Source organism: Ochotona princeps, chromosome 12, assembly GCF_030435755.1.
Source record: "Ochotona princeps isolate mOchPri1 chromosome 12, mOchPri1.hap1, whole genome shotgun sequence".
Lineage (NCBI taxonomy): Eukaryota > Metazoa > Chordata > Mammalia > Lagomorpha > Ochotonidae > Ochotona > Ochotona princeps.
The window spans coordinates 50,536,546-50,562,586 of record NC_080843.1 but is presented as its reverse complement, the minus strand read 5'-3'; the positions used below and the strand labels follow the sequence as shown (position 1 = coordinate 50,562,586).

At 46.6% G+C, this 26,041-nt stretch overlaps 1 protein-coding gene across 1 annotated transcript; it reads left to right on the top strand.

The window, feature by feature from the left end:
* Nucleotides 1-338: 338 nt before the first annotated feature.
* Nucleotides 339-25,238, top strand: C12H13orf42 (chromosome 12 C13orf42 homolog). The gene is made up of 4 exons (XM_036493359.2): nucleotides 339-746; nucleotides 18,584-18,734; nucleotides 23,977-24,217; nucleotides 25,064-25,238. The coding sequence occupies exons 1-4, from the start codon at nucleotides 339-341 to the stop codon at nucleotides 25,236-25,238; spliced, it is 975 nt and encodes a 324-aa protein (XP_036349252.2).
* The last annotated feature ends 803 nt before the right edge of the window (nucleotides 25,239-26,041 follow it).

Sequence of the window (26,041 nt, the reverse complement as noted above, 5' to 3'; positions counted from 1 at the left end):
TTTTTTTCTGCATGCACCCAGGGCCCTGCATGATTGGGCACAGAAAGCATTGGCATCTCATGGCCCATGAGGCCAGTCTGAGCACTTGCTTTTAGGTTCAAGGCTCACTGCCTTTGAACTCGGGTTGCTCATGGCATGCCGATCCCTGGATGGAAATACCTTCCCATGAGAGAGACCAGCGGATTCCGCACCTGACCGAGCTGTGATCCCAGAGACCAGAGGCTCCCGGAAGGTGGCAAGCGGCGCCTTGGCTGCATGTCGTCTCCACCACCCTCCCCGAGATCAAGTGGCAGCGGCACAGACAGCTGGAAGGTGCCCACTGAGAGAAACCAAGCACCATGTTCAGAAAGATCCATTCCATCTTTAACTCCAGCCCGCAGAGGAAGGCGGAGGCCGAGGGGCCCTACTACGGCGGAGCTAGCCCCACCGTGAGGCTGATCCGAAGCAGCTCCATGTATGTGGTGGGGGACCACGGGGAGAAATTCAGCGAGTCCTTAAAGAAATACAAAAGCACCAGCAGCATGGACAACAGCTTGTACTGCCTGCAGCGGGAGGAGGACCGGGCGTGGATGTACTCGCGCACCCAGGACTGCCTGCAGTACCTGCAGGAGCTGCTGGCCCTGCGCAGGAAGTACATCAGCGATCTGAAGCCCCAGCGCGCCCAGGGCCTTTGCTCACCCTCCTCCAAGTCCTCCACGGGTGGGAAGAAGAAGGCCTTTACCCAGTCGGCCCCCAAAGAATCCAAGGTAAGTGCCGCCGACCGGAGCTTACACGTAGGCGTTCCCCAAGTCTCACATAACCTGTTTGAAAATTCCCTTCCATGTCAGTGCAGTTTAGCAACCTGGACGCATTCTGAACAAGGGTCCCCAGAGGCTCTCTCACCATCTCTGCTGGTGGGAAGGGCATGGACTTGGGGAGTCAGGAAGAACTGAATTTATAGCCTGCGTTTGTCAGTTGCTTGCATATGTATAGGTGAGAGATAATCTTGCTTGCAGGGCCTTTTGGATGACAGCTCATCATATCTCAGTAATTCTCAAAAATGATGACTACATATGAGAATTCCAGGTGAAAAGTGAAATCCTTTTATTAGACAGGACAGTTTCACATATCTAGGGGCTTGGCATCATTAGGAACCAGGGGATTTTCTCTCCAGCTGGGCCTTGGCCCCAGGCGTCTAGGTGCTCAGAAATCCTTTCAAAGAGGACCTGTGCTGGATGTGATGGGATCTTGCCAGAAACCCCCAGCCAGTCCCAAGCAGGAAATCAGCAAAAGGAATAACTTGAATTTGCTTGGCCATTTTTATCACAGTAGCTCTCATCCTTCCAATAATGCCAGAGCAGAAGACAAGCAGGAACTCCTTCTGAATCACAGAAGGATAAACTGAGGCTCACTGATCCCGCCCACCCCTCTCCATGTCTATGTTCTGGGGTACCTGATCCCTGCTAGGAGCTCCCAATTCACTCAGTTCCTCTTTCCTTCACTTCCTTCCCTTCATTTTGTTGAATGCCTGCGTTTGGAGGCAGCCCTTCCCTGGCAATGCGGCCAGGCGGTGTGCGGAGCAGGCCCAGCTCCTGCTTTCTTGCTGACCCCACAGGGTTCTGTGGGCCATGCAGTCTCCATGAATGTTGAATGACTGATTGGCCCACTGTCAAGTCTTAAGGCTGGGCCTCATCCAGGCGGTTTCAGCTGTCTGCCTGTTACCCTAGGGGTAACAACTTCAGTGATGGTTTTCATCGCAGAAGTATGTCAATTCAGCACACTGACCACAGAAAGGGGTCCTGGGGTCTGAGTGCTGAGCCTGTGGCCAGCTGTGGACTTGTGGGTCAGCCACCACCTTCCTTTGGGGCCCCTTGTGTGATGATAGAGGGGTTGAAATGCTCTGGCCACCCTACCAGTTTGAATATTCCACGATTTCAGGCCATGGTTAGGTTTTCTCTAAGCAAGGGGCTTCCCTGCATGTACAGCCCCCTACCCAATCTCTCAGAGGCCCTTGTTTTATTCTCATACTATATGTGATTTTACTTACACAATGATTGAATTGACAAAATGATAAGCATGGAAGAGAGCTTGGAAGTTTCTATGGGTTAAGCAGGGGCAAGGTATGAGAAAGACATGAGTATGACAATAAAATAGCTATTATATTATTTGGGGAACCATTTCAAAAAGACTGTACACAATCCATCTAGTTGCAACTTTACTTTCAAAATGTTTTTGTTCTGTGGTTGGTTAAATCCACAGACACAGACCCCATGGCTAAAAGGCCAATTATGGATGGATGATCCTGGGACACGCTTTTTACTGTGATATAAATCAGGAAAGAATCTGGAAATTACTCTGATGTCAATAAAATCAAGATTTGCATTTTGTCTTTGCTCCTCACCAGCTCTCTACTGTTGTCAAGAAAAGTTTACTTCTCTGGGCCTGCATTTCCTTAGCATAGAAGTGGAAAGGATAATATCCCTTGTGAGAAGTCAGCAAGAGACTGCAGGTGACAGTCTTGGGCACGTACTGGGCATCTTGGAAACGTGAGGTGCAGGAGGCTCTTCGTAACCCTTAGACAATTTCCTCTCCTTATTGGTTGTGCCTACAGAAGGTCCATATGCTGGACTTGCCTGTGAGGATGCTTTCAGGCAGTGTGGCTAGCAGAGTGAGTAGGAACCCTTGGGGTTGGGGCACTGCAGGAACAGGGGACCAGGAGGTTTTTTTTTTTTTTTTTTCCCAGGGAAACCATTGTCCTCCTGCTTTGGTAGAACACCACACTGATGCTCAAGGTTCAGGGCAAACACTGTTCTTTCTCCCATCTCCTCCTCTGTGCTGAATTGCACCCTCTCACAATTCCTGGCCAAGTCCCACCCCTTCGTAGAACAGAAATAGATCTTACAGAAACAGAGTCTTTGCAGGTGTGGTTAGATAAGAGGAAGTGGTTCTGGCGTAAGGTGGGCCTCTAGCACAATATCCACCATCCTCATGAAAAGAGGGTCCAGCGAAGAGGACTCAGCGCAGGCCCACGTGAAGACTGCAACTGAGTTGCCACCCAGGAGGATTTGCAAAAGTGGGGAAAGAACCTAACACCTTTGGAGGGAGCATAGCCCCTCCAAACCAACCCCTTGTTCTCAGACCTCTGGCCTCTAGACCTGAGTGAGAGCCAATATGTTCTCTGGCACTCGGGCTTCCGGGTCATGCTGCCCCAGCAAACAGCCCAGCCCTCTATAGCGTCGGCCTCTCTTTGCACCAGTCCAAATGCATCCCTGTTCCCGCATTCATCGCAGCCTACTGCTTTGCTGTAGTATGTGTCTTCCCTGTGACATGAGTGAATTTGAAGTTTCTTTCTCAGGATTCTGTCCCTGAGGGTTGCAGGGAATACCATTGACTGTTTGTGAATGCTTTCTGAACTTTAAAAACTTGGTGTCTTTAGTGCCATAGGTTAATCACAATATGATCTCTGCAGCTGCAGGGCCTTGCTCCCTCCCTCCAAATACTAGCTCCAGCCACAGCACCTATATTCGTTCTCTTCTCTGTTTCTCTTTTGGGGGAAGATAGTGTTATCAAACACTCACAAAACAAGTTGCAAGAATTGCGATAGAACTTCTAAAATGGGGTCTGCTCATCCAGCACACAGCAAGCCAAACAGTGACACCGCAGTGGGAGAAGATAAGTGTTCAGCGCCAGGTGTTGTGACACAGCAAGTTAAACCAAGACTTGGGATGTCTGCATCCCATAGTGGGGTGCCTGGATTGTGTGTCACCTGCTTTGGCCTGACCCAGCCGTTACTGTGGCTATTTGGGAAAATCAAACTGTGCATGGTAACTCTCCCTCTTTCACTTTGCTTTTAAGTATGTAAAAAATAGTTTTAAAAGAAGAAAATAGTTGTTTATTGAAAAGGACAGAGCGAGGATACAGGCAGCTATGTCTGAATTCCCAGCCTCCCTTGGGGGATAGGGGTAAAGTTTCCTGCAGATTAAATTTTAGGCTGAGAGCAATGCGCTCAGCTCATGCGCAAGTCCCTGTTTGGTCTGCAGTATACATAGCCCTCTTGCAACTGGTCTGAGATATTGTGCCCTTCAGGGAATTTTTGACAATGGCCAACTGAACCCTACCTTCAGTCTAGGGTCTGTCTGTATGTGGTAGTGACTTCTTGTTTGACATTTAGGGTTCCTGCAAAAAGAAATTTGTCAAGACAAGACCCAGCATCAAGATGTCACCCACAGGGAAGATGAATGTGACTTGGTCATGTACTCAGGGACCCCAAGTGGGGTGGGCTGCACCATCTCCTCAGTTCCAACGAGGAAATTATAGTAGGAAGTAGATTGGCAATCATAAAGGCAGGGATGGAAGCTGAAGCTGCGAGAAGGCAGCTGGGGCATTGGGAGCCTAGGCTTCTGGCTTCTGCCTTCAAGGCTCTGTACCAGCACATTTCCTTTTAAACTACTTACTAGCCACAACAGTAAATGATATACTTTAGGTATGAATTTCATTTACTCAAAAGCTACAGCCAGGCCCAGCATTTCATGAAACAGACTCATTTCTATTCCTTGCTTGTTACTCTGATGCTTTCCCAGGATATTCTGCACTGTCTTCTTATTATTTTCTTAAAAGTGGATCATCACACGCTAAAGTGGTTTCATAAACTAATGTTAGCTCAATAAGGTATTCTGATAGGCTCCACTGAAATACTAATGTGTCCAGAGAATGAAGCACCAGGAAGCCAAAAGGTCTACCCAGCACCTGGAGATAACCTAGGCCATGAAGGGAAACATGTGGGTGGCTGTGAGCCTGGGTGAGTGTGGGAAGCCCTGAAGAACCCCACATGATGGAGGGCCTGGCCAGGCCCTAGAGAATCCATACCTCCTTCAAAATGGAAAGCCATAAAATACTGATTGAAACATACATTTTTACCATCTTTCAAAAACCAAACCGAGAGTCCTTACCTGAAGATTTCTGTGTTAGTATTGAACATAAGCTGCAGCTTTTGAGAATCATTCTCCTGCATGTTCAAATGTTAGAATTTCCAAGGCAGGGCCTGGCGCAGTGGCCTAGCAGCTAAAGGCCTTGCCTTGAACATGCCAGCATCCCATATGGGTGCTGGTTCTAATCCCGGTGGCCCTGCTTCCCATCCAGCTCCTTGTTTGTGACCTGAGAAAGCAGTCAAGGATGGCCCAAAGCCTTGGGACCCTGTACCCACGTGGGAGACCCTGAAGAAGCTCCTGGCTTCGGATAAGCTCAGTTGCAGCCGTTGCAGTCACTTGGGGAATGAATCATTGGATGGGAGATCTTCCACTCTGTCTCTCCTCCTCTCTGCATATCCGACTTTGCAATAAAAATAAATAAATCTTAAAAAGAAGAAAAGAATTTCCAAGGCAGGCATGGCCTTTGGCCTGAAAGTTAGGATGATGCTTGGGAAACCTGCCTCCCAGATTGTAGCACTTGGCCTTGGGTCCTGCTTTTGCTTCCTCCTGCAGACCCTGTAAGGGTCCCTGCCACCCATGCAGAAGATCTGGACTGAGTTTCCAACTCCTTTCTTTAACGTGGCCCAACCTTAACCCTGGCTATTTTAGACATTTGAGGAATGAACCAGAGGATGGGAGATCTCTGTCTATCATATCCTGTCTATCTCTGCCTTTCAGATTAAAAAAAAAAAATGGGGGGAGGTTTAAAATACTTGCATTTCCAATTCAGGATATAATGGATGTAGCAGAATGCTAGCATATTTGGTCCTATCCTGTAATGTCATCTCTGAATTCATAAGGCACTTCCACTTCTCTAGCTCCTGTACCACAGACAGGCAGAATGAGGAATAGCCAACAGTTACTTCTAATCATCCTTCACACCTGCCCTGTTGTGTGTTAGCCTCACTCTTAAGCTGAGAAGTCCACGGTCCAGAGACGTTAAGTAAATTGTGAAGGCTTTAGACACAACACAGGCAGTGACAGAATTCAAACCTCATTTTCCAGGCTACAGTGTGTGCTGCTATCAATGTATCAACAGCATGTTTTGATTGGAAAGCCTCATTTGAGCTTGTGTAATATGGGAGAGGCAGGAGCGTGTACCTCAGAGTGTAGCAAGGAGGCTGTTTGATCCTTCGTACCTGGGATAGGGAAATATTTGCTTGCTACTCCTTGTGGACTTTGTGCTAGGACAAAACTTTCCCAGAGGAAGTTGCATGGTCTGGATGCTATGTGTCTAGGATATGCCAACCTGAAAGCAAGTAACCAGAGGGCATGATTTAGGCTGTTTCCTTTCCACAATCCATGCCTAAAATTCCACCCCCATCTTGGCACTTTCTACTCTGTGACTGCCTCTCTCTGTATTTTTACTCTCTGTCTCACCAACACTGAAATGCTGAGCCTGTGCCACTAGACTATGCAGTTCTCAAATGTACACACTGGGAGGAGGAAGAGCAAACGGAGCAAGAACACCAATGGAACAGGTCTTGGGTCCTCAGAATCATTTCAACAAAAATCTTCCAGACCTCCCAAGTCATTCTTGAAGGTCTGAGAGAAGCTGCATAACAGAATAATAAGCCAGCAGCAGTATCTTAAAAATTGGAAGGGAAAAGCATCTGCAAAAAATCATGGCTATTCAATATAATATGCAGATCATCTGGGCTATTTCAGCTATTGCAGAGGAGTTTAAGATGGGCTTTTTTTTTTTTTTTTTTTTTTGCTGGAAGCTAAGGTGAAGACAGTTGGACTCATTTTCAAATTCTGATGATGAGAGATTATTCTAGTTGCTTAGAAGATATGAGATCTTCCCTCTAGGTTTGAATTCCGATATTTTTCATATAGCAAGTGACATAGGGAGCCTTATGTGATACGGTAGGTAATGCCCTCAATAATATATTAGTAGCAATGAATACATGAGTACTATTCATTCATTAACACATGTTTCCTGAGCACCCGCTGTGCATCAGGAGCTATTTTAGATGCCTGTGAACAAGAAAAGGTCTCTGCTGTCCTGGAGGAAACAGTCTGTGTGGGAGCAAGCCAGGAGGCAAGAAGCTCACCCTACACTTTCCATACAGGTGACAGGAATCTAGTTGCTTGAGCCATTCCTACTGCCTTCTGCTTAGCAAAAAGTTGAAATGGGAAAAAGAACCAGAGCACCAACTCAGGAACTCCAAAATAGATTGCGGTATCACAAGCATCATCCCAGCTGCTAGGCCAAATGTCATGCCCACCCTGGAAAGTATGCATTTGAGCATCGAAGAATGATTTTCAAACATCAGCTGATGCCAGACACTGGCACAAAAATCTTCAGATGTGGACTTCCGTTGTGGGAAAGGTGTTTGTCCCTCAATGTCTAAAACATTTCACTGAATTTAAAATGTTTTTCAAGGCTCATCCAAGTTGGAGCCGGTGTCATAATTTTTTGTCCTCAGAATGACTGTTTATCTAGTATTTGTTTTCTGACGGGATATATAAAGCCCTCCTTATTATCTCATTTATTTGTCACAGCCCTATGAAACTGGTGCTCAGAGTGAAACCTGGGCTCATGTTCTTTCCTACCGTCTTGTCCTGGGCTGGCTGCTGGGCCACAAGTGCCAGCAAGGCTTGCTGCGGAGCTTGTAGGAGCCCTGGAACTCTCTTCTCCATTTGTTGCCAAAGCTGCCACCGTCTGGCATCTCTGAAGGGCAACTTCTCTCTAAACAATGTGTTATCACCCTCAGAGGAAAAGTTTCAGAGTGTTCTCTGACTCTGAGCAGACTCTGTCATCCATGTTCCTCATGGAAGACAGTTTCCACTATGAATAGGTGCACATGAACTTTTAGGACCACATGAACAGAGGTACAGAGTCAGCATCCCATGTAAATAGGTCGAGATGGGTGGAAGACAGAGAAGAACCCAGAATCAGCCAGGGAGGCTATTTGGGGCTGGCCATGGTGCACTGTGGAACCCCAAGGGCCCCACGCAGCCCAGATGGCTTAGGGTTGGAGGTTTTCCAAGGCCAAGATTACTGCTCACTTACCACAGTTGGAAAAAAACTCATGAATTCTCCCTTGAATCAGTTAGTTCGGGGCAACTTGAGTTCATGAGGCGTCTGCCTGGGTGAACCAGCTCCAAAATGCCCACCTTTTCCTGCCTCAGATGAAAGGAACCCACCTGCTTTAAGAATGATTTAGAAAGAACCAAATGAATTCTGGAGAGTGCCTGCCTGAAGTGATTGATTTTTATTTAAGACAGTTTTATTCTGACAGCAGCTAGCTTTCAGGATCAATTTTCTTACTGAGGCCACTCAGTCTTGGTTCATAAAATAAGACCATGTCATCAGCAAATAGAAGGTCCATTCATCTCTATGACAGAAGCGTCTGAATTCAATTCCTGTGAAGATTCCCATCCATCCATATATCAGTTGCAAATGGGATAGAAAGCAGCTTCTGGTCTGCTTGACAATAATGTGAGTGATTCTTTTTTAGGTGGCTAGGGATACTTTTTCCAATGCAAAGATATTGAAATGCAGATTTTCTGGGCACAGCAGCAGCTCCTAGGAGGTGCAAAGAATCACTCTCATGTGGCTGGTAACCAGTTTGCAGAGCTGAGAGGCAATGAAGATTCAACACTAGCTGCAGCAAATATTCCATCACGCCTGGCAGAGCTCTCCACAGATGGCAGACAGAATCCCAATGCTGGATGGCAGCGCATGGGGTTCTTGTGCCCCTCTTGGTCAGGCAACAGATACGACATGATATTTCCCAATTTATCTTTTCAAGCACTGTCTAGAAGCAGTGCCTTCTCCTCCTCCTCTTCCTCCTCCTCCATCTCCCCATTTCCAAGTCACCTGGCAACTTTTTGTCCTCAGTGTCAGCAGAGAAAGCATCCTTGTGATGACTTGGTTCACATCCTGTGTGGGTAACCAAGTACACCTGCTGTAACCATCCAGCTTTTGCTTACTTCTGCCACAGACTGTGAGCTCCCTGGGGGAGACTGCAACTCTCACTGGGTCTTTTAGTTCCAACCTGTCACAAAATTCCAGGTACATAGCAGGTGTTCAACAAACCTATATCCTGAAGGGTTCCATCTTTACTTTGAGAAGGTAACTGGTATAAAGTTTGGGTCATGGATCTGTGCTTTTGGTGATCAGAGGTTTGACTTCTGTTTAAATGTAATAGGACATAGTTTGAGTATAGTCATACGGAATCATACTTGATTACAGGTGTAATCTTGATTTATTTTTTAAAGATTTATTTTATGTATTTGAAAGGGAGAAAAAGAGAAAGAGGAGAGAGACACTTCCATTTATTGGTTAACTCTCCAGATCACTGCAACTGCAATGGCCGGGGACTGGCCAGGCTGAAGCCAGGAGCTAGAATTGTCATTTAGGTCTCCCAAGTGGATGCAGGGGTTCAAGCAGTGGGCAACTTCCACTGCTTTCCCAGGCAAATTAGCAGGTGGGTAGAACAGAAATAGGGCAGCTGGGACTCCAGCTGGTGCACCTACATGGACTTCCAGTTGTCACAAACAGCAGCGCAACCTGCTATACTGCTGTTTAGATCCCTCTTTCTAGATTTTCTCATGTCTGCCCTGAGGCAGTCCAAAGTCTGGACAGCAGCTCCCAGCATCATTGCTTGAACCACATGGGTGTGTTGAGGTTTATTGGAAGGCAAATAGAATAATTAAAACCAGAATGTTGGAAGTGGCGAGCACCCTACAAGCTATGTAGGGAAGTGGCAGTGAACAACTATCGATAGGACATCTCATCCTGGGGAGTGTTATTTTCTAAAGTCATGGTGCTAGTCTGGTATAGCCTCTGGCCACAGAGAATAGGACACACTGTTCTACAGTGTACCAGACCACATAAGACAAAACACAAGTACATGAGTCCATAAGAGATGTGCTTGCTGCAATCAGAGAGGGCACCAGAAGGCGGTGACATGAAAGCTGAACCTCAGAGGAAGTGAGAAGTTGCATTGCAGAAGAGGTGGTAGTGAGCTAGAGGTTTTGCTGGGCTCTTGGTGTGGTGTGGGGTAGAATGCCTGCCTTCCCCACCCTGTGTGGTGTACAGCTGGAAGTCCTTTTAGCAGAGTTCAGCCCTTCTGCAGGCAGACACTGCTAGAGCCCTATGGAAAAATGGACAGATTAGAGAAGGAAAAGCCCATGGATCCACAACAGGACACTAGGATGATAGGATATGCAGAAAAACAGTCCAAGACTGCCCTCATGGCCTGCTAAATGAAAATGAGAAACGCAGTGGGGTTTGGTTTGGAAAAACGCGGAGGAATCCATCTGGACAAAGTAATCGGAGACAGAGGCCCTGTACGAGTGGGAGGGATGGGGCAGCTCGGAAAATGATAACCCTGAGGTTGCACGGGAAAGGTTAAATGTGAAAGGCAAACTGGTGTGGGGCACAATGTGGGCATCGCAGGTGCTGGGACAGAGACTACCTTCTCCCCTGGAGCTGGTGCATGGCTGCCAGAGAGGGTATGCGTCTGTGTGTGCACCCTGCAAACCTCAGGCTGGCCGCACTGCGGCAATAAGAAACAGCTGCTTTCTGATTTGACCTTTCCAGAGCTGTAGAGCAAACATTCTGCCCTAGAACAAAGTGAAGACCGGGAAGGAGATGGGAAGGGGGAAGGGCATCCACTTTTGCTTGACGTTCTGGGAGGCAGGATTACCTTGGCTCCCCTGCAGGGGTCACTGACTGAAGTTGCAGGGTACAAGCACCTCTTTGTAGATTTGTCTGTGATGTTAGCCTTACCCCGAGCCCCCAGCCCCGAGCCTCTGCGGATCTTGTAGGATGAATCACTAAGAATGTAGGTCAGAAGGCTCCATGGAAACTGCGGGCAGGCAGCAAAAGCTCCAATCAAGCCAGGACTTGAGAACGGCCAGCCCTGACAGTATCTTAGCCTTGTAGCATAGAAAAATCATCCCAGAATTCATTTGGAGACACTTAAGAATGTGCTCTTTGAAGGGCAAGTCCTACTTAGCCCGCTTGCTGGGTTATTTGCCACTGACTGTTTTCTCTCTCTTAAAGCACACCCCAAGTGATGCAGAGGAAAGGGGTGCTGACAAGAAGTTGACCCCCAACGAGGGTATGTCCAGCACAATCTAGAATGCCATATGTGCAAGACTGTCAGCATGACCTGCACGGGCTGAAGAAGACGTGCCACCCAAAGATGCAGCAGTAGGGGACTTATGTGTTTCTGCAGCTATCTGTGCAATGTGGGATTCTACAGTTCTTAAAGGAGAAAGTCAGATTGCTGCTTCCCGCTCCAGAGTAACCCTCAGGATGACTGGAGACAAGAAAGCTGTGTCCATAGACATGTATTGCGTCTTTCTAAAAGATTTTACTTGAAACATAGATTTTACAGAGAGAGAAGGAGAAACACAGAGAAAGATTTTTTAATCTGCTAGTTCACTCCCCAAATGGCCACCACGGCCAGAACTGAGGTAATCTGAAGATAGGAGCCAGGAGCTTCCTCGAGGTCTCTCAAATGGGTGCAGGGGCCTAAGGCTCTGATGCATCACCCTCTGCTGCATTCCCCAGCCATAAACAGGGAACTGTATCTGAAGTGGAGCATCCAGGATACAAACTGGCATCCATATGGGATGCTGATGCCACAGGGTGTAAGATGAGCTTGCCGCACCACGGCACCAGCCTCACGCGTGCCTTTCAAAGTAGATAAGTATACATCTTAAGGCAAGGGGTTTCCAAACATTTATGGAAAAACTATGGCAGAATTTCAATTTTATTTTGCACTAAAATAAACATCAGTAAGTTTCAGTTTTCCATGTACTTTCTGAAGTATCCTTTGTCACCTGCTTATAATTCAAAAAGAAGGATGGAAAGATAAACAAAACCCCGAAGAAAAAGGAGCAAAGCCAAGGAGAAAGAGCTCTTGTGGAAATGAACATTTTCTTGAGTATGAGGTACAGTTCTGGCTTTGGAGACAGATATATACTTGTAAAGTATTAAATGAAAAAGTGCAAAAAGAGGGGTCTGTGTGGTGATAAAATAGGTGAAGCAGTATGCCGTATGGGTGCCCATCCTTGGCCAAGCGGTTCTAATTCCAATCCAGCTCCCTCCTAATGTGCCAAAGAAGTGTGGCCAAAGATGGCTTGAGCTCTTGCACCCATGTGGGACACCTGAAGAAGCTCCTGGCTCCTAGCTTCACCCTCGTCCAGTCCTGGCTGTTTTGGAAATTTGGAGAGTAAGCCAGAGCATGGAAGGTCTCTCTCTTTTTATCTCTCTCTTTCTTTCTAACTCTACCTTTCAAATAAATAAATCTTACAAAGAAAACAGAAAAGAGAAAGGAATCCTTAAATGTGAAACCAGTTGAAGCATACAAACCTAGCTGATTACCAGTGTACAACATATCACACAGAAAAGACACTAAAAGACAGACTTGGTTATATGTGCCAAAAACAAAGCATACACACACACACACACACACACACACACACCACACACACACACACAGATCTCAAATTACATCACAGATCTTACTGTTTGTAATGCTGGTGCTGTCATTTTAAAACTATGAAACAGTGTATGGTAGGCAAAAGCATGCAAGTAATTTTGTTAATGTCACATATGTAGAACTGAGACATTTAGCCTCAAACAAGGAAACAAGTTAAACATGCACCCTATAATATTTAATTTGCTTTCAAGAGATAATAAGTTTCTGTTCAGGATGTACAGGGCAAGCAACCAGTGTGAACAACAGAAACCTGATCAACTGCAAGTTCAGGACCGGCTGGGAACTGACAGACAGTTGAGGTCTCAGGGAAACGCAGCAGATGGAAATCTAAGGGGAGGGAGGCACCTGCAGGGAGGCAGGACAAATGCACCTGCTTAAGTAGGGCAGACACAGACGTTGGCAAAAAATGCTACCAAGTCAGGGGCGGCTCAGTGGGAGTAGGGATGGGGCGGGAGTGTGAGGGCTGCAAAGAGAGGTGGTGTTCACACTCAGAACTCAGGGGTGGAGTCCTGAGAAAGGGCCCCTCACCTTGCAGACCTGGCGAGGGGATGACTGCTGCCTAGGGAAATGCATCGGTGTTGTCAACTTGTTCTCTCCCCATTGCAGCAGGCACTTCGGCAGCGAGCAGTCTTGGGGGGCCAGAACTACACAGGGAGAACAGCAATGCTCTAATAGGGTCTCAGGGACATGGGGCTTGCCTGAGACGGGGCCTACTCAGAAAAGCAGTGAATGCCCTCCTGCCTCTCGCCAGCATGACAGCAAGTGATGAAGTGCAGTGGACCAATAGCCAGGAGGACAGCAGGTCATGGAGTAAAAACCACTCCTGTGGGCAGCGTAGAGGAAAGATCTAAGGCTAAGGATGCAAAAGATGTCAAGGAAATCTCGGTGGGAAATTAGTCTTCACTTTAAACACAAGGCATTTCTAGACAAATCTCGTCTGTGAAGTAGGGTGCAGTGGGTTAAGCCAACACATGATTATCCCATGTCAGAGTGTGGATTTGAGTCCCAGATGCTCTGCTTTCCATCCTGCTTCTTGCTGATGTGCCTTTGAAAGCAGCAGATGATGGTACGTATGAGACCACAGTGGAGTTTCCAGCTTAGGCTGGGCCCAACTGTGCCTCTTGCGGTTATATAGGGAACAAACTAACTGATAGAAATGTCTTTTCTCTTCTACTCTTCCTACTCTTTCTGTCATTCTGCCTTTCAAATACATAAATACTGTTTTGAAAGTCTGTGATGCACTTGGAATAACCATAGCAATCAAGCAACTGAATCCCAGCTAAAGTCTTATCTAGATCAATTAAAAGCCAGACTAAAAAGCTATCTGGGTTAAGGCCAGTTCCAGGCATAAAAACTCAGTTCTATCCTGATATACACAAAATGTCTAGCTTTCAACCAAAAATAATTAATCACATGAAAAACTAAGAAAAATAAATCCATTCAGTGCCAAGAAACAAAGCAAGTAATAGAACCAGATTCATATATGATACAAACATTAGAATTAGAATCATCACTGTGACATTGGGGAAGGAACCACACAATCTATGATTAACATGTCAAAAGCCTCAATGAGGGAAACAGGTGAGATCAAATGGCAACCTTCAGGAGAAGAAAGAAAGTTACAAGAAATAATTCAATGAAGAGTAGAAATGAGTAACCTAAAACAGAAATGATGTTGTACTTAGAAAACAGCCTCCTGAAGTTCATGTGATGGAACCTTAATATATTGATATTGCAATATTGGGAAATGGGCCTGGTTGGAAGGGCAGAGTCCTCACGAATTCAGTTAGTGCCGTTATCACAGGAACGGGCTGTGTGGACACTTGGCCCGCTCTTCTCTCCTCTGTCTACACCCGTTTGCCTCTTCACTTCTTCCCATGAGTTGAAGCAGCACAGGGGTTTCACAGCACCATGCCCTGGAACTTCCAGCCTCCGGAACAGTGAACCAAAATAAATCTCTATTCTTTATGAATCCCCCAGTCTCAGATAATGCTGTTGGAGTAACAGAGAGCAGGCTAAAACAAAAGGGCTCGTCAGTATACCTGGAACAGCCAAGAGAAGATCAGCAAACTTGAAGATATTAAAACAACCATACAATGACAATAGAGTGAGAAATAGACCAGAACACCTACGACCTGTGGGACAGCATGTCTAACATGAGTGAAATTGAAATTCCAGAGGAAAAGAAGGAGAAAGGGGTACAGGAGAAATAAATGAAGAAACAGTGACCTGAGAATTTCCCCGAGTAAATGACATGCATCAAAGCACAGATTTAACATGCCCAGAAAACATTAATCAGGAGGCTAACAACAGTATCATAAATACTTGCAAAACAAAAGACAAAAATAAAACACTGCATTATACACACCAGAACGAAGATGAAAATTACAGCAGACTTCCCATCAGCCAAAAGACTGTTATCCTATAACCGAAACCTGTCAACACACAATTCTATACCCGGTGAAAATATCTTCAAAAATAAAAATAAAATAAATATCCCCCAGATGAGAAAAACAAAGCATATTCATTGCGAGACATGTATTATGATGATTATTAGAGGATGCTTTTCAAGAAGAAAGAATATGGTCCAGATAAACCTTTAGGTCCACACAAAGAAAGAAAGATATAAAAATAAAACAATAAAATTGGTATGTTTTACTTACTTTCAATTTTGTATGTTTATTACATAATTAAAAGAAAATGCATTACAGGAATAATACACAGGATGGGACCAAGGAATTGTGAACAGTGTTTAAATTTCAAATATCCACATGAACTCAATACTTTTTTCTTCCTAAAAAATTAATGTTTCCTAATTGTTTTCACTAAAAGTCCTGTAAACAAAGATGATCCTGAAGACTGGGTGCTTGCTGATAACAAGGAATTGCCCATCTCATTGAACATAATGTTCTGGCTAACAGCTCTACATTTTGAAATATTGATGAGTAAAACTGTGTGTTCAGGATTAGCTGTAGGAGAAAAAATGGAGAGTATTAAATGTCTGTACATCTAGTGTAGCAGTTTCTTCTTTATGGAGCAGATTTCTTTGTAAATTTCTTTTGTTTATTTAAAAGAACTATTAGGCTTCAGTTGAATAGTTGCTTTGATTTGGATTCTAGGTAAGCCCAGCAACAAAACCTCTGAATGATTCCTTTAGATTAAACCAATTTTAGTGTTGCCCATGAGTGCCAGAGTTGTCTAATAAGATGACTTGGAAGTGTATATGAGTTTCTAAAGCCAGTGTCTTGTTGCCTAGAGTTGGGTGTCAACCACCCTAGGATTTCTGATGATTGCAGCCACATTCCTACCATAGTGGGGACTGGGCAGGTTGAGGAGGTAGGGGGTTGTCCTCTTGATCTGCAAGGCCAATCTGAGTAACAGTGGGGCTTGTGGCACTAGTCACTGTGTCTCTGGAACTATACAATGTATATGTGACTTCTCTTGGTCCTGCTGGGTGGGTGTGGGTGATGTTAGGGATTATCGTACCAAAAGTCCAAGTCCTAGTCCTGGGACGTGTGAAGAGGACCTGGTTCTGAACCTACAGAGTGAACTCAACTAATGCTAGAGGTTGTCTGCTGGAAGCTATGCATCTGGAGCTGGGGAATGCAAACGTTTTCTTTCCCAGGCCCTTGGGAGGGGTCTAACGACACTGAGGACTGTAACACTCCTAGTCACAGTCCCAAAGCTGGATGACAGGAGGCTACCTTACCCAGATCCCAGGAGAAAGGTATAGTGTGTGCTGGAGATGGTACACCAATGACCATGGAATTCAACGATGGGATGAACATTGAGTTTTCTACATGTCTCACAGGACAAGCGCCATTGTTCCAGGGACTCAGAGCTGATAGTTCCCTCCCCAGAACTTCAGGTCTCATAGTTCACACATGGCTTCTGTGGGAGACTGTACACCAGCAGGCATGGATCTCAGGCACTAGAATGTGGAAAGGCTCCATCCCAGGTCCTCCAGGGGACCTCAGGTGACTCTGTGGGATAGAGCTCCAACAGTCCTCGCCTCAGAGCTTCAGGGCTCAGAGGGCCCTTTCTCCCGCCTCCCCAGGTTGATCATGAGTTAGTTGTGTTGGTTGGTGGATTATGCAGTAGCCTGTGCAAGCCTGGTTTAATGAGATGCAGACAGGGCTTTCTTCAGTCCCCATATATGAGCACAGTTGTCCCTGGGAAGTACAGAATGAACTGAAATAGACCCAGGGCTGCGCTATGTCTTTACCTGGGCTTCTTTGAGGGGTGAATGTAGGTAACTCAGTAGAATATAATACCAACATTCATAGTCTCAGAGCTGCATGACTTGGAGGATAACTTACTCAGGTCCCTCATAGTGATATTACATTTTACTAGAGATTGTGCACTGGTGGGTGCAGGATTAAAGAAAAAGAATGTAAATAGGCCCTTTCCTGGCCCCCACAGAAGAACACAGGTATCCAGGGGATTCACAGAATCAATATTGATAGTCACAGGGCTGCAGGATGCAGTAGGGTTCCTATATAGGTCTCAAGGGTAATGCCAGTTACGCTGGTGATTGTGGACTGGCAGGTACTACCTTAAATAAAAGGATTGTTCTAGAAGCTTCAGGTCTCACTAGTGAGTACACTATACTCCTGGGATTGTACCACCAACAGCCATTGTTTCCAAGGTACAGAACACAGAAAAGACTGCCCCCAGTTCCCACCAGGCATGCAATGGTGATGCTGGAAATTGTGCCACCTAGCATCCTGGACTTCCTCAGGTCTTGTCCTCTGGGCTTTTGTTTTGGCAGTTACTGGCCGTAAAGGCCAAGAAGCAGAGGGAAACTTTCCTAGGTCTGGCTTCAGAGGTTGTTTTCAGCAACCCCATAGCTTCAAGAAGCAGAGAGACCTCCCCAGCAAGGTGATCTTGTTCTGGCTCTTTAGGCTATTGGTTTCAAAGGGCTTGCTACTGCCCAGTGAGATAGAATGGAGTTTAACAGTGGCTACACCACAGCAGCATGGAACTGGGGTACTGGATGTAGAGAGAGGCAATGCAGTATTCTTTTGCTTGCTTGGTTTGGTTTGGTTTGTTTTGCTTTGAAGAATACTTACTAAAGTCCAGGTAGCTTTCTAGATTGTATTTAAAGCCACTGAGAGCTATGGGGCTCTCCTTTATTTGGAACTGCTGATCTATAGCAATGGTGAAGTTAGTGGTATTTTCTGCTTGCCTTTCCCAGTGAGATGGCATGCCCTTGGCTGGGGAGAAAGGGTGGGAGCTGTGGCATGCTTTGTTCCTCCTTTTCTGCAGGCCTTTAGGGTCTCTGTACTGCTCGTAGTTTCCATCACTTCTTGACTAATGTTTTTCCTCTGTCAATCTCCTAGACACATGGTCCTTCATCTGTTGTTCTGGTTCTCTTTGGCAGAGGTGAGTTCATCTTGGATTGTCCCTAGATTTTTGTTTAAAGATGCATTTATTTTCATATGAAAGCCAGATTTTACAGAGAGAAAAAGAAATGGAGAGATCAGGTCTTCCATCCACTGCTTCAGTCTCCAAAAGATTGCAATGTCCAGAGCTCAGCTACTCTGAAACTAGGAGGCAGGAGCACTTTCCAAGTCTCCCACATGCGTGCAGGGGCCCAAGGACATGGGTCATCCTCTATTGCCTTCCCATAAGTGATAGGCAGAGGGATAGGCCAGAAGTAGCGCAGCTAGGACATTGAATGGTACCCATATGGGATGCCAGCATCACAAGGTGCACTGCTCCAGCTGCAACCCTGAATTTTTAAAGGCTCTATGTTTTAATATTCCTTAATACTTTCAAGCAGTTATGTTAATTTCTCTTAAGCCCAAATCTTTCCATTTTAGAAACTGCCAACTCAATACAGAACATTTCAACATTTCAACTTTTTACCTGCTGCTACTCCCACTTTAGTAACTGGACAATCTCTTCTGCAGGAGTTTACCAGCAGCAAACAGCAAACCATAGCTGTCCCTGCCCTCTCCTGTATTGGGGTTATTAAAAATACCCTGGCTTACCACCATTACAGTTCTGGGGACTCTACTGTCTTGCCACAGGAGGGCACTGCCTCAACTTTGCCTTTGAAATCACACACATTCCCAGATCCATAAGCAACATTTCATACCATTCAGCATGTCTGGCGCACAGAGGCTGACTCGGGCCACCCTGTCTGCTCCCTCTTCCCTCCAGCACAAAGCAACCTCGAAGAAATACTCACAGTTCAGTGCTGACGTGGCTGAGGCCATCGCTTTCTTCGATTCCGTCATCGCAGAGCTGGACACAGAGAGACGGTCCCGGGCAGCTGAGACTGACTCCCCACATGAAGACGTGGACTTTGATGGTGAGTGCTTAGAGAGTGAGGTATGATGAACACCATGGCTGAAACTGGGGGCAGGTGAGCGGTGGCAGGGGTGGCACGGGTGGTCTGTGAGTGGACTTCAGGAATCTTACTGTTACCAGAAATGTGTCTGGGTTCTTAATGCTGCTACTAGAAAGATTTCTAGGATGTGTCCGGGTTGAGTTGGTCGAGTTTATTGTCCGCACAAATGCACTCTTCAGAGAGGGAGCATAAGAACACTCAGGGGGCTGAGCAGCCCACAGGGTCTAGAAAAGTTTTTCTTTGATTTTTATCTTGTAATGATGGGGTGGAAATATTCATGAGATAGGGAAGAGGTGCAAGGTAGAGTTGTCCTGGGATGGGTGTGATCTATTCTCTCTCCTAGTAAGGTTTTTTTGGATCTGTCCTGGTCATTTTGGAGGCAGATAATAAACCCAACTACTCACAAAAGTCAAGGTGATGATGTGGCTGACAGTATGGCTGCCTTTGCTGGGACTTTTGCCAGCCTTATTTGAGTAGTTGTGACAATGGAAGTCCTTGGGACTTCTCAGGACATTATGGCTCCTCTTCTATGTAGCTGTCTTCCTACTCTCACATTATTCTCAAGAAATCTAGACCCTTAAACATTTAAAAAAAAAATTTTAGTTGGATTTTTTTATTGGAAACTCAGATATACAGAGAGAAGGAGAGATAGAGAGGAAGATCTTCCATCTGCTGATTCACTCCCTAAGTGGCCACAACTCCCATACTGGTGCAGGGTCCCAAAGCTTTGGGCCGTCCTCCACTGTTTTCTCAGGCCACAAGCAGGGAGCTGAATGGGAACCGGGGCTGCCGGGATTAAAACCAGCGCCCATATGGGAGCCCAGCACTTGCAAGGAGAAGATTTTAGATACTAGACTATAGAGCCAGGCCCCCTTAAACATTAAAAAAAATTTTTTTTTAATTTATTTGTTTTTGTGGGGGCAGTGCCATGGCTCAGTAGGCTAATCCTCCACCTTCAAGTGCCAGCATCTCACATAGACGCTGGTGTATGTAAGATCTGCACGCTGGTGTATAGGGAATTCTTCTGTCAGGACGCAGTCTCTGCAGATGAACACCAGAATCAAGACTGGGAGCAGCCCAGATCAGGCTGGATTACAGTACCTGTGAGCATATGTGAGCAGATATGGGGGCGGGCCAGGCTGGGCTAGGCTATAGTACCTACCAGCATGAACTGGAACTGGGGGCAGGCCAGGCCAGGCTAGGTTGCAGCAACTGCTGGCAAATGCCACAGTGAGGCAGGCCATGCCAGAATGGGCTGCAGCACCACCAGCACATGTAAAACCTGGGGTAGGGGAGAAGCCCAGTGAAGGGCAGCAAGGACTCCCCTGCTAGACCACTGCTCCCACTGGTGAGCTTGAGAGCTGGGACTGGGAGCAGCCCAGACAGGACAGGACTACAAAGCCCATTGGCCTGCATGCGAGCTGGGTTAGGAGGAAAGCCAGACTGGGATAAGTGATCATATCCACTGGTGCATGCATGAACTAGACTAAGTGCAGGCTGATTGGGCTTAGCTGTAGCATTAGCTGGCAAGTGCTGGGAATTGGGGCAAAACATGTCAAGCTAGACTGCAAAACTACCTGGAAAGTGCAAAATCCAGAGCTGGGAGTGAGCCTAGTAGGGAAACTGTGGGCACCCCTTTGATGGGCTGCAGTTCTATTGGTGAGCATGAGAACCAGGGCTGAAGGTGAACCTGGCTGGACAGGTGGTAGCACCCGCAAACATAAGCATGGGCTGGATAGTGGGGTCAGTTGTGTCACTGGGCAACATCCATTGGTGTGTAGAAAGGCTAAGTGGGATGAAGGACAGATCAGACTAATCTACTGTTCATACTGGCATGTGCAGGAACCATGGCTGGGGACAGGCCTGGTAGCCATTATTCAGAACTACTCTGACTGGGCTGCAGCTCCTGCTGGTGTCCATGAAGGCAAGCGTGTGATGGGCAGGGTTGGGCTGCAGCATCCATTGGTTTACATAGGAGTTGAGGCTGGAGACAGAACTGACCCAGCAACTACAACCACCAGTATGGTTAGTGGTGACTAAGCCAGACCCTGTACTGACTGGCACACATAAGAGCCAAGTCTGGGGTCACCTCAGATGAGGTTTCTTTGGGGATTCCCCCAACTGAACTGCTGGACTCAGAACTCCAATCATGGGGGAAATTGCAGTATCTGTGATCTTATTATGGAGTACATGTATCAGAACTGGGCCTCCTCAGTTGCTGAAGACGGTGTAGTGGATAGCATGCTCAGATGCACATGAGGGTTATGCCAGTTCATTGGGGCCTGCAGAGGACATTTAGTACCATAGCAGAGGATGGGGGCATAGCACATTGGACAATTCTCCCAACCAAGCATTGATAGCAAGTATCTGGATGAATGGAGACTCTAAGGTAGACTGTGAGCCAATGGATTTTGGAAGGATTTCCTCATTGTTAGAGCAATGAAATCAACGGCATTTTGGAATATCTTAATCAATATGAAATCAACAGCATTTCAGAATATTTTAATCACTTGATCAGTGCCCTCAGAGAGTGCTCCACATTGGGGCCCTGGGATAACATCGGGAGGCTGTTCCCCATGCCCAGGTACTGAGGCAATTAGGATCCTCCTTCCTCCAGATACAGGAAGAAGAAAAAGAAAATTGGAAATAATCTACTTTCCCCTATTCCTTGACCCTTCCCATCCTAATCAATGGTCCAGATGGGCATACACCCTTCTCAGATATAAACATCATCAAAAATTAAATTAAATTTAAAAAAAGAAAGAAAGGCTCTCCTATTTTTGGAGTATCTTCAGTCACATAAGTGGTGAAGGTTCATTTCCAAATTGGGAGTGCCTAATGCCTTGCAGTGACCAAACCAAATCATGTCCTCAAATATCTGGGCTAGGATGATGTAAAGGTTTGCAGCAGTGGGATAAAGGGAATGAGAGCTTCATTAATGGCTCAAAGATCTTGACCCATAGCAGATTCTCCATTGGTTTTTACTGACAGAGTAAGAACATCGCATATGAAGTGGCATGGGACCTAAATTTCATGAAAGAGGAATTTTCCAGTTGTGTATTAAAGCCCTTCTGCGGGCTTTAGTTTTATTGGATATTGATGAGGGAGATTAGTAGCCTTTTTAAAGAGGATCTTGATGGGGTGGCACAGGTGGTCCACCCAGGAATGTCTCAGATCTGCAGGTTTACTTTACACTGAGCCTTAACACAGAGGTTTCCATGGCAAGGAAATGATTCTGTATCCACTGACGTTGTGGCTAATGGGCCAGCTAGAGGAGCTACTGACTAGAAAGAAGCACTCCGAGAAGACACGGGTCTCCTCCGAACAATGGTGTCAGACATCCTGGCATCCCCAGAGACTTATGAGACCAAATGGCTGTGTCTGACATGCCAGAAGCCTGAGGAAATTCCAGGTATTAACTCCCTGCTAATGTGCCTGGGAATGCAGCTGGAGAAGGCCCAAGGGCTTGGGCACTCCACTCACATGGGAGACCTGGAAGAAGTTCCTGGTTCCTGACCTCCGATCAGCTCAAATCTGGCCTTTGTGGCCATCTGGGGAGTGAACCAGCAGGTGAACATTACCCCCACCCCATCTATTCTCTCTGTGTAACTCTGCCTTCCAGGTAAAAACCAATAAAACTTTTTAAAAGGAAAGGAAAGGAATGAAAGAAAAAGAAAACAAGAGAAAAAATTCTACCTGTGACATCCAAGGTTACCCAGGGCTCCAGGAGTAGGAAAAGAGCTGCCTGGTCGCTGGACCCCTTCAGTTCTCAAACAGAGACCTACAGGAATGGGGAGGGCTCTTCCCCCTTTGGTGCAGAGGGCAATCCTGTCTCCAGTGCCCCTGTGTGGCAGAGCCGCAGGTAGTTGGGCCATCACCTGCTACCTTCCCAAGTGCATCAGCAGGAAGTTGCATTGGGAGCAGGCACACATGGACTCAAGCAGGCACTCCCATATACAGCTCAACCTGCTGTGTCACAATGCTGGCCCTTCTATGTTATTTTTATTCACTGCATCAAATCTGAAGCCACCCTAAAAAGCTCTCTCTCTTTTTAAAGAATATTTAGTGAGAGGTATTATGGCACAGCTGGTAAAGCAGCTCCTTGGGATGTTAGCACCCCATATTCGGGTCAGCTAGGACTCATTCCTGCCCTATTAGAAGAAGTGGTTAAGGTAATTATGTGGCTGGCAGTGCGGTTGCCTTTCTATGATATGAAAAGTCCTCAGGACTTCCCAAGACATCTGGGCTCTTCTCTCATCTAGCTGTCTGTTTACCCTCACGCCACTTTTCTAACTAAAGGGAACCCATCCCTGTGTTTGTAACCTGGAGCCTGGTCCCTGAGCTCATTCTCTCTGAGGAACTCTTGCTTGAGTTATTCTTGCTGCCATCATTGCAGCTCCAGCATCTGGACCACTTTTGGATAAAGAGTCTTTCTCTGTAATCCACTGACAGCAGCAGACACAGGGTGGAACTTTAAAAAAAAAAAAGAAGAAAAGCAACAGAATAATGAATAAAGAAAGAAATGGGTGGTGTTGGTGTTTAAAGGGTACAGACTTCCAGTTTTGCAAAATGGGAAGCCCTGGAGATTTTGTGCACATCAGTGCAAATCTACTCAACACAACAGACCTGCACACTCCTGCACACTGCATAAATGTTGAAGATGATGGCTTTATGCTATGTGCACTTTATTGCAATTTAAAAAGAGAGAGAGTTAGATAAATTCAACTTGAACTTCTGATTCTTCCAAATCTAAGCAGATGCGGGGGGTGTGAGGGACAGGAGAAAACCATGTGGCTGCTTGGACCAAGTCTAACGCCTGGAGAGGCATGGAGGATGAGGACAGGCTATGCCTTACTCCATGCACTGCTTCTCTCCCAGTGGTGAGCAAAGAACTTCAAGCTGCTCATGAGCTGAGTTTGAATACCAATTCTTAATTGTTAATTTCTTTGATCTTGGATTTTCCCCTGTTGTAAAGACCCATGTCCCCATTTTTAGCTGATATAATACTTCATCATACCCCTGCACCATAACTGCACATTCAAATCCTGTTGGTTTAGCCACTCAAGACTCTAAGAGTTAGGAGCCTGGGTATCTCTCCCTGTTTACTGTGAGTTCCCAGTTTGTTCCACCCCTCATCCCCTGCTTTGCCTGTGTTCCTTCTCATGGCATGTCTTATCCTGGATAAACTGTTTCTATGTTGCAGTGGCCACCAGCTCTCGGGAGCACAGCTTACATTCCAACTGGATCCTGCGGGCACCCCGCAGGCACTCTGAGGACATGGCTGCCCATGCTGGGCATGCCACAGAAGGCAGGTGTCGAAAGAGCACCGAGAGCAAGACCATCAGCACACAGAGGAGGCTGGAGCGGCACCCCATCTACTTGCCCAAAGCTGTGGAAGGGGCATTCAGCACCCTGAAATTTAAGCCCAAGGCCTGCAAGAAAGAGTAAGTGCTCACTTAGAGAATGTTCTCACATCTTCCAGTCTCTTGGGGTGGTGCATGGAACTCCCATGCTACATGTCAGAAATTACTCTTGTATAATGTAGTATTTTATGCTACTCTGTACTCCAATCCGGTTCACTGCTGTGGCCAACTGTGAACTTGCTGCAGCTCTGGATCCATCTCCCTGTCTTTCTGGCCCATTTGGCTCTCACGCATTAGGCCATCTGCTTTCGACTTCTCCCAAGTGCCAATGTCACATTGTGAGCTACAGATTTTTGATGAAGGTTCAGAGTGGAACACAGCAAGGCACCCAGTGGGAACCAGCATCACACTGACTAGCTGAAAAGTGTTGGCTGACTCTGGCCCTTATAGACCATCTTGCCTCCACCTTCTGTGGCCTTTCTCCCCCAAGACCCTCCTTTTCCAAGACAAGGCCCATTGCTAACCCCCCAGGGCCAGTCACTTGTTCAAGCATAGCTGTGAGTCTTTTCTTGCTCCAGGGGCCTGGGTTGTCCAGCAGAGGGCCCCAACGGGGCTCATGATGATATGTCAACTCTGATGGATTCAAGGGTTTTTTAGGTAGTGTTGTGCTCCTATAACAATGCACCTTGTAAGGGACACATTAAAGCCATAGCTGAAACTTCATCACCCATCCTTCCCCTGGAAAAGGCCGAGATCCACCTGGTGCCCAACCATGGCTTCCATTTTGACCTTAGCTGATCCTCTACAAGGTTTGGGTCCAAGGAAACAATCCCACACTGACTTCTAGAATGTCCCCGATCCAAACATCTCTCTCCCCTGCCACCAGCCGAGCCTGACTGAATCCTGTGTCTCCTTCCTCCCTTCTAGCCTGGGGGTCTCCAGATGGATCCTCTTCAACCTCTCAGGAGAAGACATGGAATGGGATACAGAGCTGTTTGCCCCAGAGCCCACGGCATCTCCAGGGCATGACTACTATGACACAGAGAACCCCAAAGGCCAGTGGCTGCTTCGAGAAAGACTCTGGGAGCGGACAGTACCCTGACTTCATTTGGCTTTTTTGATCTTTCCACCCAGAGGCCCTGGTGAGGGTTTCTGCTCTTTGAGCATCCCATAGCATTTGATAAAGTAAGCATTGGACCATGGACAAAATCCTCAGCACCCTGCCTGTGGATGCCCTGTTACTAGTGCCAAAATAGACCTCACCTGCACAGTGGACAGCTCCAGGGCATTCTGGGAGCCTGTGTTTCCCTGTGCAGGTGAGCTATAACTCTTTTCAACATTTTTCAGAAACTTTTGGATTATGCTGAAGATGACGCCAGTGTCCTGGCAGCCAGCTGAAGGAAGAAGATGTGGCAGGATCGTGCCGCAGGGCCATACTCTTACAGCCTTCAAACTCAGCTCCACTTCCATAAGTAACTGGCTGGGAAAGGACAAAGAGGTGGAGGAGGAAGAAAAGTGGTTCTATTTCTAATTCTTACCCAGAAAGTCTGCCTGAATGTCCACACTGCCGACTGTGTCTGGCCATGTGCTGCCTCTTCTCTGGTGGGGAGTGTAATCAGAATCACTGAGCTCTGTTGGTCCAGAGAGGATTTCGGGCCTCCAGGAGCCATCTGAGCCAGCACACTCTGCACTTGTAACGTGCTCTTCTACATGCAGCCATGCCACTCCAGGTAGCAAGACACTGACCTAGAGGATGCACTGCGCTTTGTCCATTCTCACATAGTTCTCTGGGGACTGCATGCCCAGGTATGTGTGTGCCAGTGGGGATGGGGCAGGACATAGACTAGGGAAAACAAACGTCTGTATTAAGCCAAGGCCTTCCAAGCTAAAGTCACTCTGAGAATC

Coding starts and splice junctions, on each gene's coding strand:
- C12H13orf42 (XM_036493359.2), top strand. CDS start 339: ATGTTCAGAAAGATCCATTCCATCTTTAACTCCAGCCCGCAGAGGAAG. Junction 747..18,583: donor CGGCCCCCAAAGAATCCAAG/GTAAGTGCCGCC, acceptor TCTTCCCTCCAG/CACAAAGCAACCTCGAAGAA. Junction 24,218..25,063: donor CCCAAGGCCTGCAAGAAAGA/GTAAGTGCTCAC, acceptor CCTCCCTTCTAG/CCTGGGGGTCTCCAGATGGA.